General features: G+C 37.0%; 1 protein-coding gene across 2 annotated transcripts in view; it reads right to left on the bottom strand.

Annotated features, from left to right (window-relative positions):
• Nucleotides 1-15302, bottom strand: part of SYT10 (synaptotagmin 10) — a 60706-nt gene extending 45404 nt beyond the window's left edge. For both annotated transcript variants that reach the window (XM_037847998.1, XM_037847999.1), the window contains exons 1-2: nt 14764-15302; nt 1681-2038 (exon numbers count right to left, since the gene is read on the bottom strand). In XM_037847998.1, the coding sequence (XP_037703926.1) occupies nt 1681-2038; nt 14764-14914 (509 nt within the window). In that variant the 5' untranslated portion in view covers nt 14915-15302. The remainder of the gene's footprint in view (nt 1-1680; nt 2039-14763) is intronic.
• Between the last annotated feature and the right edge of the window lie 985 nt (nt 15303-16287).

Below are 16287 nucleotides of genomic sequence, written 5' to 3'. Positions count from 1 at the left end.
TTGAGTGTCCTTATATAGGGTGCCCTTATCAACTAAAAGAGTTGAATAATTCTGAAAGCTACACTGATATATATTCATAGCTGTAGTCAGTATTTTAAAAATGCTCTGCAGATTAAGTGAAGATTTTTCCTTCTGAAATCTCTGAGTGTCTTAAAGCTTTGGGGATGTTAAATATTATATTTGGTAACAGTTCCCAGTGATGACAGCAGTAATAATCAAGTAACCACATGAGATCATTTTAAAGAAGTTTTTCCTATATATATATTCTGGGCAGAAAAATGTTTTCAAGAAAAGCATGTCCCCCCTCCAAAGGCATTTTTCCATTTGCATAACATGTTTAAAAAGTGATATGTAGGATAATTATTTTTATAGTTCATATCCATAATAAAAAAAATTAACAATTATTGGGTGACTTTACATGAAAAAATAAGAAAAAAATTTTAATGCTCCCAAATACCACTGCTCAGGAAAACTTGTGAAAATAATAAATAAATGTATGGCATGTCTTGGTTATAAAATTTAGGTAGCACAGAAAAGTGTAGCATGGAAAAGACACCCCCATCCATCCTCTGCTCCCAAGTTCCTTGTCTCAACGATAATTGTTAACAACTTCTTGCCTATCTCTCTGGAATATATTTCAGAAAAAAATGGATTTATTTATAAATACAATCTTTTATTTACTTAAACAAAAGATATGTTGAACATACTTTCAATCCTAGTTAGGAAACATGACCTATGTACATTTTTTCAATTTGATAGATTTCTAAACCCACTAATATGCCATGTCAGAAAGCATGGATGCACCTTATCCAGGTTTAAGGAGACAGGAAGGTAAGACCAGGAAGTAAATTAGTCCATAGGAAGTGGCAGTTACCTCCCCCTTTGGTTGATTTTACTCTGTCCTAGAGTGAAAACAAGTTGCAATTTCTGGGAACCAGAGAAAAATGATACTTTCATGTTGTTTTTTCTTTTAAGAATTGATGGCCATACTTAGTAGAAAGAATATCTGTTCACATGAATCTCATTTTCATTTAGAATTAATGCAATTTGGAATATATTATGGCAAAATATTTTCATTCAAAAAGACTTTTGCTGATTTTTGTAGGCTGAGTTGATAAGTATTCTCCTTCAGGAGACCGTCCTCATCCTTCTTTGTGTGCACTCCTTGGTATACTTAAGATATTTTGGCTTTTGTGGATTTTGTCACACTCTGTCCAGTATAAGAGTTTTCTCTACATGAGTTCAAATAGGCAATGCAATGTCTGTTTCCCAGAAGTTCCATGTTTATGGTATAGGTGCTAAATAATTGTAGACTAAATATTAGTCTCCATCACTCAGTTGTGATTGTGAATTTCTAGAGGACCCTTGATTGTTTCATGCCTCCACGATAGGCACTGCAAATAGTTGCTCTATTTATTGGTTGAATTAAACTGAATTGAAAGACTGCAAGTAGCAGTTAATCAACCAATGATATTTCAAGGGAAAGAGTTAATAAATGATAATATTCCGTTGTTACTACTCATATGTGTTCTACCCTTTCCCTCTTTATTCAGTTATCTGATGTCCTTCCCATTTCTCCTGTTCTCATTTCTTACTTTTCACCTAAGTTTTTCTCCCTTATGAAAGTTTTTCTCCCTTACACCACACACACAGAGTTTTATATAGTTGATCGTTCCTTACCGGGATGAAGATGTAGGCTCAGTAGTTTGTCTTTGCACACGTGCATGTTTAATTAAATGTTCCTTTAAAGCAGTTTGAACTTCTGCTGGGATGTCAGGGGAAGTGTGGCTGATTTTTATTGCAGGCTCAATAACTTTTAGTGCTGGCTTTCCATTTTCTTTGACCTCTTTTTTCTCTTCAGTCTCAAAAACTTCAGTAGCAGCACTTGAAATGCTCTGTGGAAGGGTACTGACATTTGAAGTCATGGGTTTGCTTTTCCAGCAAGGCCAGCACAACTTCCAGAAGACAAAGAGTGAGACAACCAACAAGGCCAGGCCACAAAAGCTGACAACGACTGCTAATAGGCTGACTGAAATATCTGGAAAAAATTATAACACAACAAAATGGTCATTCATTGATAGTGTACATAAAAGGGAAGAAATGGTGATATCATTTTACATTATTATCATTAATAATGGTTTCTTGATTTATGGTTTTGAACATGCACTTTTAAATTATCACCTCAGGAAGAAAAGATTAATGATTATGTCTGGAAATTCTCAAAGAAGACACTTGAAAATTTCCACCCCAGGAAAAATTTCCAACCAGATTCAGGAAAAGCATATGCATATCAATTTCAAGTATACAACAAGGGGTCCAAGATTTTGCAGAATGAAGGCTGGTAATCTGCCACAAGGCTTAAGAAACTCTGAAAGTGCACACAACAGAAAATGCTTCTATTTGACTCATCTATGATCTAAACTTCCAAAATTCTTGTTCTATGAACTGGGAATAATAAATTAAATATTGGTATAAACTTCTTTCTATAGTCTAGGTGAGAATAGCATATTACCAATAGAGGATGGATCACTAATTTGCTACATTTTCAAACTTCCTGGGCCCTTTCTGATAATCTTGTATGTTCCTTTCTTAAGTCCTAAATTAGTAAATGATTTGTTATCCAGCTTTCTTTAAAATATTATTTAAAAGTAGTTAAAAATTAATATATGCTCATTACTTCGAATGATACAAATATGGTAAAACAAATATAAAAAGTTAACAAGATTGGGTAAATAAGCAAATGGAGGAGAAGAAACAATCACCCATACCAAAGAATTCTAAACAATTTATGTAGACAGTTCACCCTCATAAAGGTGGACATACATTGCCACTCCTTAAGTGGGGGCTTCCTATAGTGACTTCCTTCCAAAGAGCAGTGAATGGAAAACGTGGGAAAGGGTAGCTTTATAGTGAAGAAACTTGACCATTACCACCTCAGCAAGGTGATCAAGGCCAATACCAATAGTGCTAAATCATGTCAATAGTATGTACCCTCAATGTGTTGTGATGAAAATGGCCTTCCTCCCCCAAACCCTTACATCTATTCATGAGAAAAACATTAGACAAATCCCAATTGTCTAATGTAAATAGAAGGCTGAACCTTCCTATAATTATGCCTAAGAGGCACCTCCAGGGAACCTCTTTTGTTGCTCAGATGTGTCCTTTCCCTCTCTAAGCCCAACTCAGCAAAGAAATCCATTAATCTCCCCCTAATGAGGGACATGACTCCCAGGGGAATGAATCTCCTTGGCAACATGGGACACGACACCCAGGAATGAGCCTGGCCCCGGCAGCAAGGGATTGAAAATGTGTACTTGACCAAAAAGGGGAGAAAGAAAGATAACAAGCTGAGGTCAGAGTGGCTGAGAGATCCCAAATAGAGTCAAGAAGCTATCCTGGAGGTTTCTATTATGCAAGCTCCAGCCAGACATCCCAAATGGCCACAGTATGCCACACCCTTACCAAAAGTAGCCCTCCTCACCCCCCCAAAAAAAATCCTAATTGAGGGAAATTCTACAAAATACCTGACCAGTACTCTTCAAAACTCTCAAGGTCACCAAAAACAAGGAAAGCCTGAGAAACTGTCACTGCCAAGAGAAGCGTAAGGAGACTTGACAACTAAATGTAATGTAAACTGGATGAGAACCTGGAACAGAAAAAAGGACATTAGAGAAAAACAAAGGAGATCTGAATAAACTAGAGACTAATGTAAGATATTAATAATAGGTGAACCTCGGTGAGGGGTATATGAGAAATCTCTATATTATCTTCTCAATTTTTCTGTAAATCTAAAACAGTCCCCCAAATTAAAGTATATTAAAAATTAATAATATCCCCCTATGCACTTTCCATTTTCATCCTGCTTAAAAAAATCAATTTAGGAATCTGGTGTTATAGCATCCTGAAAGTTCTGAAGACCAACGAGATTTCCTATGAAGGGAATTTTTCTAGATTCAAATAACTTTTTTATGTTCTTTTACAAATTTGTTTAGCCTTAGATCAAGTATGAATCCAATTTACTTTTGTTTGTTTTAAACAAAAATGTTAGAAATAAATCTAATTTCCTTTAATCACCACTCTAAATCCAGGATGCATCACTCTACTACTTTGGTATCTCTCTCTCCAGCCCAAACACAAATAAACAAAAATATCTCTTATAAAAACATAAAAATATAGAATTGCTTTTTTAAAAAAATTCAGCAGTACTTAAGATCTAACTTCTTTGTCACATAGAATTCCATAATACGTCAGTCATGATGGGTATTCAGATTATACCCAATGTTTTGCTCTTAAAACATAGCTACGATGAGCATCCCTTTACCTTTGTCTGTGAGAATATTTGTGAGTGTTTCTAAGGTAAATATCTAGAAATAGAATTGCTGGGTCATAGTTTATGCACATATTTAATTTTACTAGATATTGCCAAAATAAACCCCAGAGTGGCTATAACAAAACAGCATATAAATTTACCAGCTCCTACAATCTCAGAGAAATAATGTTGCTTTTTAATTTTTGATGATCTGATAGGGAAGATTAAGTGAGGACTTGGGGGAACTTATGAAGTCATCAAAAAATTTAAGTGACTTTTTTTATGAATCTGAATCCATGGAAGAGAAGAGAAAAGCTCCTTGACACAATCTTGAGTACAAGAATATTTAAGGAAAGAAAACTTAAAAGACCAAGGAGTTTGCACAGAAGACCGAGAAAAAAAAAAGGAGAAGTATGAAAAAAAAATCAGGTGAATATGTTTTCATAGAAGCTAAGAGAAGAATATTTTTTATTCATTTTATTGAGATATATTCACATACCATGCAGTCATACAAAACAAATCGTACATTTGATTGTTCACAGTACCATTACATAGCTGTACATTCATTACCAAAATCAATCCCCGACACCCTCATTACCACACACACACAAATAACCAGAATAATAATTAAAGTGAAAAGGAGCAACTAAAGTAAAAAAGAACACTGGGTGCCCTTGTCTGTTTGTTTGTTTGTTTGTTTGTTTCCCCCACCTTTCCACTCATCCATCCACAAACTAGACAAACAGGAGTGTGATCCCTATGCCCCCCCCCAATCCCACTGTCCCCCCTCATAAGCCACATTTTTATACAATTTTGAGAAGAATATTTTAAGAATTGGTCAACAGTGTAAAAAGATAAAATTAGTTCAATTAAAACAAAGACTGACAAGTGACCATTAACTTTAACAAGTAGGCCTCTAGCAAATTTGGTGAGACCAGTGGAGCAGAGGGTGTATTAATCAGATTTCTGTGGTTTAGGAAATGAATGGGAGTGAGAAAGTGGATTTTGTGTGAGTACATAATTCCTTTAGGGAAATGGACTTTGGAAAGGAGGAGAGAGAAACCGGCACATGGAATTTGAGAAAGTTGTCTTTTTTTGTTTTGTTTTTTCTTGTTTTGTGTTTTTTAAGCATGCTTTAAAGTTGATTGGAATGAATCGGTAGACAAGATGAGATAGAGAGTTAAGCAGAGTGAGCAATTAATAAGTTGCATGAAAGGTGACAGTGGAAAGGGTCTGAAGTAAAAATTAAAGTATTGAATTGCCTATGTTTTTGTAATTAAAAAAAAGGGTGGTTCTGGGTACAGGTAAGTTTACAGGTCTTGGGGCAAGAAGTCAAGTGAGTTATTGTTTATGAAGTAGTATATTCTTTTTTGAGGAAGGAATTAGGGTGAATTTTTGTGAGTATTTTGAGATATTTAAAGAGATTGGTAAAAGTTTGAAATGGAAACTAAAGAGCAGGAGGAAAATGAATTGGAAAACAGAATGGCTGGGCACAACTGAGGACTCTCTTGAAAGCGGAGATTACAAATTTAAAGTGCTATCAGTCTACATGTTTTTATAATCTCCTAAATACTTTGTTGTCTTGGATTATCTCTAATGAAATAGAGAGACAATTGGATTCATCTATGAACAAGACTCCCCTGCCCAGGAGGATGAGATAAACCCCAATGGAGGAAGTGTTTGCACTGAGGATGCATCATAAGTATGATGTCATACTTATTGATAGAGTGATAAAACAGGAGGGGATTCACATAGAAGTTGTAGAAAAGTCAATGGATTGAAGTTTCCAAATGAGAAGGATGGAAGCATAGGAGGTTTTGGTTGGGGATTAGAATATTCGATTTTATAGTTCTAAGATAGCATTGTTCAACCTGATAAGTATTTGGGTATGATCATAAAAGAAAAGAGTGAGGTGGTGAAGAGAAGGTCGCTAGAGGAAAGAGGTCAAACTATTGGGAGGCCAGGATGATGAATGGTTTGTCTTTCCTACATGGACATTTAAGTTACCTGTTTCAATGAGCAAACTTGATGACTAGGATTTCTCTAGCTCAAATTTCAGTGTCTCTGGATAATTAAAAAGAGCCAATTATATCATATTCTTCCTATTATATCTTGGAAAGATTAAGAATTAATGAAATTTACAGAAATTAGATTAGATTCATAAATAATCAAGTTTAAAATTGGTCAAACTTGCTCAAAGTCTGGTTTAATTATATACATATGCATAACCATAGCTCTACTACTGTCTAGCTGCTTATCTGTCTGTCCATCTACTTCTGACTTATTTTAGCTGTAAGGGATCTTAATCTCTTTTCCTGTCTTAATATTTCAAAATAAAGTGACAACAGATCAGAAAAACTGGGAAAGGAACACTCTTATCATAAAAACACAGTGACCCAAAAAGTGCTAATTCCTCAGAAACTTTTAGTAAAACAATTTTGCCACAGTCTGCATCACCAGACCCTAACTTGCACAAGGTCCTATTCACTGTGAATACTTTAGGTCTAATAATATATGACCGCCATAGATGGCTATGATTGTGCAAAACAGCACAGACCAACCAGGAAGTTATACACATAACTGCTGCTAATATCCCAGTGACCAGAACTTAGTTTTGTGGCCACATCAAAGCGCAAGGCAGACTCAGAAATGTTATCTTTTTGTGTTTGTGCTGCCACATACCCAGCTAAAAAGTGGGGACTCTATTACTGTGAAATAGAAGGAGGAAATGAATATTGAGAAACAAGTACCTGTCTCTTCCTCAGCTATAAATCCAATACACAATGTAATCAACCAGCATACTTATCCTTGCAACAATGCCTCATAATTTCCATTTTAATTTTATTGCCTTTTGCCTTTCTTTTGAATTTAAAAGGTAAAACTTTATATTAATATGATAATTTACTGATTATAAAATGCATATTTTTTCACATTTCTGTATTTCTGAAATCAGAATGTGTCCTAGTATCAATAGTCTCTTATAATTACTAATGAACAGGCAGCAACTGTGTTGTAGTTTTCACTGTCTGTACATGCATGAAATCAAAAGCGTCATTATCAAAATCCACTGAATGTGTCTAAGTGGCTTGAGGGAAAATACTGGAGAAAATAGAGAAGCATATCCTTAACTCTTATAAGTGAAATTTTTATTGAGACTGGATGAGAGAGGTGATGAGTCAGATGGGTTTGGCAACATTCCCAACATTCCACAAAATTGCATAGCATCGGTAAGCCTTTGTCTTTTATTGATTCCTATAAGCAAAAAAAAGGCATCATTAACACTCTTGATGTACTCCTGATGGCACAGAGTATGACACCAAGTGGAAAAACAAGGGCATCATCAATTCTGAATCAGAAAGCCATTCAAAGAATCAGACTCGGAATTTTAGTTTTAAAATTACCCTGACCCATTGATTCCCTTTACGTGTTCCTTTTATGTTTGTACAAGAGTGATATACGGTTTTTAAAAATCTACATCTAATTAAGTTTTGAAAGAGCTCTTTCCATAAGCATAAAATAAAAATTCCAAGTGATAAGAAAACTTCATGAAATAATTTAATTGGCAACAATCTCTTTCCTTAGTACCACATAAAATCACATTGCATCTTGTAGTCATTCATATCTTAGATTCAATGAAATATAGTAGCATTTTGAAAAATGTGAATTTGTAAAAGAAACCTTTCACATATGTGCATAATTAGAGTAAATTATTTATAATCTGAGATTGCGTTTTAATTCTACATTTATATTAACTTGAACAACCTCTCCGTATTATATATATATTTAATTAAAGGCATTAATACATTTTAATGCCTGGTACCGGAGTTTCACATAGTAAGTACTCAATAAATATTTGTTGAAAAAAGCATAATGTTAAGACTGCTTCTCAGATAGATTTAGCAATTCTTACTGTAACAGATTAGAAATTATAATAATCTTCTGAATATTGTTTATCTATTATTTCTGTAAATGTAAGCCTACTGACATAAAACTGAGGGAATTATAAAGTCTGAAGAGAAAAACAAAAGTCTTGGTTGGTTGATTGAAATAATTCTGTGGTACAGACAAATTGAAATTTACAATGTTTTTAAAAACTGACTGTAATGTTCTCTATTCAACAATAGAATGGTGAATTAGACAGTAGATCATAACACACTTCAGGATCCCCCTGAATGAAAAAATAGTTGTTTATATCAGTTCCTTTCTTCCTTCCAAGATGATTCTACCCTTCTTGCTTTAAGGCCAAAATAGCACATTTCTGTAACAGAGCTATATATGTGTTTTTGGTGCCTTATTTTCAAATAGTCTACATGAGCCATGTTAATGTCAGTGCTTACAGCGTCAGTGGCCACTTAGGATATTTAACAGCATGAGTAAAAGGAAAACCATCCTATTAGTTAATAACAAGAAACTATCACTTCAGTCTGGGATTCTGTTTCTAAGTTGGCCATTATTGGATATTCCACCAACAGAGGAAATCGACAATTCATCAGTTAGAAGCCCCAAAAACAATTTATTGATCTTTCATTGTAACCCTCCCTATCAGGAGGTCCGGTTTTCCTGAACACATTCATAGTAATTATACTTGGGGACCTTTGACTAGATGATGCTCAGCTCTTTTTCATTGTAATAGTTAATGCCCTAATGCCTCATGTTACTGAATTTTAATAATAATGTGGACTATTAATTACTTAGCCAAAATATGGTAGAAAATATAACAAATGAGATTTTGATGGATTAGAAAATTGTAAAAAATATTAATGTAATTCAAAAATTATAGAATAACATTTTATTTATTATTTTAACTATCTGATAATTTAGTTTCTTTTTATTGTGGGTTTTTTATGATCATATAAAAGGAGCTGTATTTGGAATTAAATGATTTCACAAATTGTGCATTTCAAACACACTAAAATCTATTACATGTTCTTACCCTTGATACAAGTAAATTAGATTTGGCCAAGAATATGACCAAACACACATTCATGCACACTCAAGTGCATATGCATACATATATTCCAGTAAGAAAAATCAAGAACAATGTGTGCTAGATTTCTATGACAGCAAATCTAATAAAAAGAAATGTTTGGGTTTTAGGTCCTAATTACACATTGTTGCCTTCCATATGCCACTGATTTTAGTCAAAAGTTGAATAACAGTTTAAAGTCTATCTGCGCCAACATTTTTCCCAGTGCCCTTTGATACCAAGGATCCCCACAACCCACTCCAGAACTGCTCTTCTTATATTTTACTGAACCTAGTCTAGGATCTAAGGAGACCTGGGTCCTCTGCTCATCCTAGCTATGAGATTAACTAGTTATGATGTTGGAGGACATTCCTAATATTTTCTTTGCCTTAGTTTTCACATCTGCAAAATGGAATGACTAACAAGCAGTTTGAACAATGATATGGTTATCTTTCCCATGCTACTTTCCACATAAAGTAATATGCTTTAGTTTTCTATTATAAGTAGATGTATTAAATGGATATTCCCATTTTTCTAAAACTTCAGCAAACTCAGTAAATTTATTAGGCAACACATAAATTTAGCCATGGAATCATAGTTCTGCTTGAACACACTCTGAGGAAAGTTAATGAATGTCCATATGGTGTTCAATTGCTTTTTCATGAGTATTTTGCTCATTAAATTCTGGCTTTTAAATGCTTCATGTGCTATAATTTCTGCCCTTAACATAAACTAAATATTTTGCTTGCCTACCAGATAGGATACAGTACTGTATTAGATACTGGAGATGCAAATTTACTGATATATACAATGGTAGTTTCAGAGGGGATTTGGTGATCATTAAATAGGACTTACTATTTTACAAATAAAAATCAAGGCTTATTAAGCATAAATTCATTCATTCATTCAACAATTTATATTAAGCCTCAGAAAGCAGAAGCCACAGACTTTTCTGTCACTGAAAATAAAGCATAAACAAGTCCCTGCCCACAAAGAACTTATATTCTTAATGTACACACCACTGAGTAGAATAAGATGCAGATCAGGAAGAAATGTATTTTCAATATATAGATCATTTTAATCGGCATTGGAAATTCCATTAAATACTTATGATAAAGTTTATCTTCTTCCAGAATACTGTATGTAAAACAAAAGCTTGTAAATGAATGAAGCTACATTCCCAATCATGACAATTTTTTCCATAAAAGCAAAATTACAGTGATGATTAGGTTTTAAAGAAATGTGATTTGATGAAATGTACAGCTCTATACTTTGTATATAAAAGCAGTGCTGTGAGAACCAGATTTTTAAGGATTCACAGCTCATATAAAGAGGAAATACAGATCTTAGTTTGACAGAAGGAAAAAAAAGCTTAATAAAAAATCTTGCCAATATTGCCAAAATATTGATGTCACAGAATTGAGAATATAGATGTTTTTTGCTTAGACCTGCTTGGCCTTTGAAGACAGTTCTCCATTTCCCTTTGGACTAAGTGACAGCAAGCATATGTGTATTGATGATCATGTGAAAACGAGAGTAGAAATACTAAAAGCTTGCTATTCTTCAGTGGGATGTCAATGTGGAGGAAGGAAAAAAATCCTCTTATTCATCCTTCTTCAGATGGGCTATGTGCCTATAATTCTGAATTCATTAAGGTTCAATTATTCTTTCTTGGAACTACAATTCTCAAGGAAAAATTTCCACTGCTGTGTGTCTCTAAATTGTAATTCTTTATATAGTCATTAAAATGTGTAAAACTCAAAGTTACAGTGTTCACAAAAGTAATAAGTTAACTAAATTAACTGGATAGTCATTTGCTTTGTATGTGTAAACAAAACCTATGAAGTCCCCTACTCATGTTAAGCCCTTATCATAGGTTCAGAATGCCTTAATATCAGAGGGAAATCAGGAAGTAATTTTAAAAAAAATTCTGCTTAACTATCTACTTTCTTATTAATCAAGTAACTTCAATGAAATTCCTAGCTGTTTACCTACTCATTGTCCCACATCTGAAAAACTGAAGGACACAAGAATTTATTTTAACTTTTATGTTAGAATTTTTAGTCCCAAATTAAAATTGTGTAGAAATGTAAAATTAGACCAGTGATGAAGTAAATGTTTATTAAAATCATTTAAATTAAGGTTACATCTATACAGTTGTGGTGTGAGCTTTAATGGGTTTGATTAGCTGTGATTTATGAAGTCTGCTTTTCAAGCAACAAGCATTCAGTGAACCTCATAAGCATTTGGATATGGACCAGCAATTACAGACTGACCAAAAATTTACCCAAATCTGGTTCAAAAACTATTATGTATATTTGATCTCAGTCTATCTGAAAAATAAGATGACATACAATCTATCTGAAAAGTAACATGCAAGACCAATATATTACTTTGTATTTTCCCTAAGAAATCTAGTTGTACATTATACTGAGCATTAAGATGAGTTTAGAGAATGACATACTTTTTTGGGGGTGGGGGGGGAGGGGTGAAGAATAAATAGTTAAAAGACTTCCAAAATCGATTTTCTAAAAATTGCGCATGATAAACTTTGTAGTGTACTAATGATGTTGAAGTATATAATGGGACTAATAAGCTATTCCCTAAGAATAAATTAATTAGTGTTGGCAGCAGCAGTCTAAGTCTTCATATATATTTACTAAAGTATGGAATTAGTCAACTTGATTGGCAGATAGTCACTGGAAATTATAGTGCTGTAGTTTCTGCTACTGCTGTTGTGGTGGAGATGGTGATGCTTGCTATTTATTAGAATTTAAAAAAATAGTAGGATAATATTTGTGTTTGTGATTCATAACTCTCTAAGTATAGAATAACTTTAAGTGGGATTAATTGAACTTGTCCCTGTACCCCTGTGTGAAGGAATCTAAAAATATACACAATCTGGAAGCATGCCATTGTCACTGCAACCTTAGAATAACTGATACCTTCTGGGCAGCGCTGATTAACATTCAAAGTAAATAATCACTATTCCATTTAATGTCGATGCTCTCCTACCAATAACACATTTCTCATTAAACAATGAGCATAAGAATCACCTACTGGAAGTGTTTTTATTTAGGGACCTAAAATAAAGGACACAATTTATAGGAAATTCTACTTTAGACAACGGGACGCTGAGTAGCTAATATAATTAAAGATTATGTAAACAGTTCTTGAATCCACCTCATAGGTATCTATTCATATAGGCAGTTTATTTGCCGATTAAAGTATTTTATTCTAACTGTTGCACAAATTTGCAAATGGAAAAGGTAAAGCAATCTTGTTTATCTTTATATCTCACATCCTACCTAGTAGAAAGCCTTCTCTAGAGATAACCATTGAATATATATGTTCATATATGAAATTGAATACCTTGCTTGAATAGTTTATATTTTCACTTAAGAGAAGAAAAGCATCCATGCAATCATTTTAAATTTATTTTTCCCTTCTTTTAGTTCCCAAGGAAAAGTTCAAAATAATTTGGGATACAACTTCTTCTTTTAGTGCTTAGAAAAAGCTCAGAACCTTTTCTACAATTCCTGTGTTGTGTTTCACCTTAAGCTGATAGAATTTTGTAACTTAGAACTATTTTGATGCTAGTATTTGGTTTCCAACATTTACCAATTTTCCACAAAACCAGCCAATCTAAGACCCATAAGGTGTATGATCACAAAGGAGAAGAATCCATAGATTTTCCACAACATCAACTGTTATATGACCAAAAATTAGGTCTTTAAACTTAAACACTGTCATTTCTGCCACTATGCCCCCCTGAGTCTCTACTGTCATTAAAGATATTTCAGAATATCATCACAGAGGACTTTAAGGTCACACTATTTTGTGTGTTTACTCCTGCTTGGCAACCATACACATGAGGAATGTAGGTGCCATGTTCACCCAGCCCCTTCCACTGACAGCTGGGTTGCATCCACTCTTAGGATCATAACACCTCCTAAACGGAAAAGACTCTCAGTTGTGTCTGTCCATTCAAGTTATTGAGGTTTCATGCTTTTTTACAGCAACAATTATATATCACTCCGCTCCAGCAGTCAAGCAGCAGTATCTCTTCAGGTTTGCCAAGGGCAGTTAGAAGCCCCTCCTGGCTCCTGTTGCCATGATCAGAGAATTTGAAAATCCTGCATAGATTCCATTTAAAGAATGTTTTATAAAGCTAAACTAAATCCATTCCCACCCTCATCTTCTCCTTTTTCTCCATTTGAGGGAGTAGGAGATTTACTAAGTGTGCTCTCCTTCCCTGCTTTTCACCCTCGGTGCTCCTGACAGCCATACTCTGTTCTGAGCTTGGCAGTTCAGCTCTTACTTGTTGCCCTGGCTGCCCTCAACCCGAGAAACCCCACCAGGAGACCAAACTGGCAAAGGAGGGAAAGAGAAAGAAACAAGTTAGCATGCTTAAAGCCTGCCATTCCAAATGACCCCAGAGAAGGAATGGCAACCTTCCAGCCTGCTGCTGAAAACTCCTCAAAGCAACAAGTGATGCTCAGAGGGGGCTCTTGAAACCACGCGGCCCATAGATCATGGAGCTTCTTCGGGATACCGTCATTGCGCAAAGAGTTAAAACCCGTTCTCCCAAACATGACCCCAACTGTGGCTCTGATGCGGTCTGGCCCTGATATATCACCCCGACACTGCCTCTTTGGTCTTGCGAAAAATCTGCCACCTGAGCTATCCACCTCTAAATTTCTGACGGTCACGATGTCTTCCTCCATACCATCCCATTTCCTTTCAAGTTTCCTGAAGAGGAGGGGAGGATGCCTGGTATGGGGTGTGTAGGGCAGCCTGTGTCTGCAAAGGATTTATAACCTTTCCCCCTTTTCCAGTTAAGTGCTCCGAACCTTAGTTGTCGCCTCAAACATGGAATCAGTTATCCCTACTGTCTTGCCAATGTTGTGTTGAAAACCTAGAAAATCATACAGATGAAAAAAGGCTTTGGAAATTGCCCATTGCTCTACAGGTTGCGGCCCCGGTTTACCCCTATGGTAATCCTTTACGCTCTCGGAAGCCAAGGCAGCCTCATCTATGCATCCAAGCACAGGCTCTCCCTTAGCCAAGATTTCTCCCCTTAGCCAAGCCCATGACCCGCGACCTGCGGGGCGAGCGAGGGCAGCTGGAGTCTCGCCGGCTAGCCGCCCCCACGGGCACCAGCGCCTGGAGCTCCCGGAGGGAGACGGAAGGCGTGGGTGAGCGTGGAGAGAGGGGTGCGCGAGCAAGGGAGCTAGTGACAGCGCTGGCAGGCAAAGCAGCAGACCAGAAACGTGGAAGAAGCCCGGCAGGTGGAAAAGAGGGGAACAAACATCCCCACGCTCGAAGTCGCCAGTTTCTGAGCAGAAGGAAGCAGGGAGGTAGGAAGGCGCGGCGCCCAAAAAAATGCCCCTGACGCAGCGCAGGAGGTGCAGGACCCGGGAGCTGGCTGCTGAACGCACCGATCCCGGCTGAGCGCTTTGACCCAAGCGGAGCCGTTTCCCGTTACCTGTGCTGCCTCCACCCTGGCTGCCTCTGTCCGGGGGGAAGATGCCCGAGCACTTCTCCCACTCCACCTGGCCCGCAAAGCATAGCTCGGTGACGATGTGCAGCGCCTTCTGGCACAAGCTGCTCACTCCGTCCTCCTTGTGGAAACTCATCGTTTGTGTTTTCTTCTGGTTTCCTCCTCCTTCCCAGTTGGCCGCCCTTTCCCCTTCCCGTAACCTCTAGGCTGGCACCTCTTGAGCCTTAAGCCACAGCACGCTCGCGGAGACTTTGGCGAGAGAGCGCGCTGGTAAGAGCGGGCAACACTTAGGAGCCCGAAGTTGGCCCCATGGCAGGGGCGCAGGGCTGGGACCAAGGCAGCGAGGCAGGGGCGGGAACCCGCGAGAGGCGGTGGCGGCGACGGCTGCTGCGGCGAGGTTTGCACCAACTCTCCCGCCACTCGAGCGAGCAGAGACGAGCAGGAGAGAGAGACCCTGCATGGAATGCGAAGGGGAGAGGGTGATGTAAAAAAAGCCAAAGCCCACAACTGGCAAGAACGCCTCCCTCCTGTTCCCGGCGTGTTTGTGTTTCTGGCGGGTGCCTGGCGGCGGCGCGACCAATTGCAACCCGGCGCGGGCCGCGGACCAGGGACCGTGGAGCGCACAGCTCTAGCTGCGCAGGCGGCAGGGAAGGGGTCGACGCGGGAGGAGGGGCTGCCGCGCACCCCGGCGCCCCTGTTAGGCACCTCCTGTGGAGCCCTGGGTGCTCATCCTTGTATGGAGGAAGGTTGGGGGTGGGGGTGGTGCGGAGAAACTCACTGCGTTTTTTTTTGTACTTTCCCCACTCTCAGCCCTCCACCCCGGCCCCTTGTCTCTCCTTCAACTTTTCTACAGATGTATTCAACTCTTTGTGCTCAGATTGTTTTTCTAATATCGTTTCGTGCCATCCCAACCGAAGAAAAACCGAAAAAAGTAAAAATGAATGAATAAATGATTAAATGAATAAACAAACCAGACCATCTTATAGGAAGAAGAAAGCATTTTAAAATTATTTTTTAAAACAATGGTATAGGGTCAGAAAATATTTACCTGCGAGTCTTTATTACTATAGTGAAATTCACCAGAAGGTACATTTCCTGTGCACCAAGTTTAATTTTTCTTTGTGCATAAATACTGTAAGTAAGGAAATTAAAATTTGCGTTTGATTTTTTTTCTCATTTTAATCCTCTTAGGTAAATCACAAAACAAAATAGGTTATTTGTATTAATATTTAGTTAGTTTTATATTGATTAATCCATAATTAGCAATTGAGAAGCATTATTTGACTCCTTTTATCAGTTTTATTAGCAATTAAATACCGTACCTCAATAGACAAGGAGGATGGGGAATTAAATTCAACTGTCTCTGCCTTGCTTAACTTTGAAAAGTTGAGAAAGTTGCTTCTAGGTCTTTATCTCGGCGCCTGGGCTCCTGTTTCTTGAGCACACATGTTCTTTTAATATTCTAATGTAAATGGATGCAAATCACTAATGGAGCAGAAGCTACAAAGT

This window comes from Choloepus didactylus, chromosome 8, assembly GCF_015220235.1.
Source record: "Choloepus didactylus isolate mChoDid1 chromosome 8, mChoDid1.pri, whole genome shotgun sequence".
NCBI classification, from domain to species: domain Eukaryota; kingdom Metazoa; phylum Chordata; class Mammalia; order Pilosa; family Megalonychidae; genus Choloepus; species Choloepus didactylus.
The sequence above is the reverse complement of the archived record's forward strand: the minus strand, read 5'-3'. Positions and strand labels throughout refer to the sequence as shown.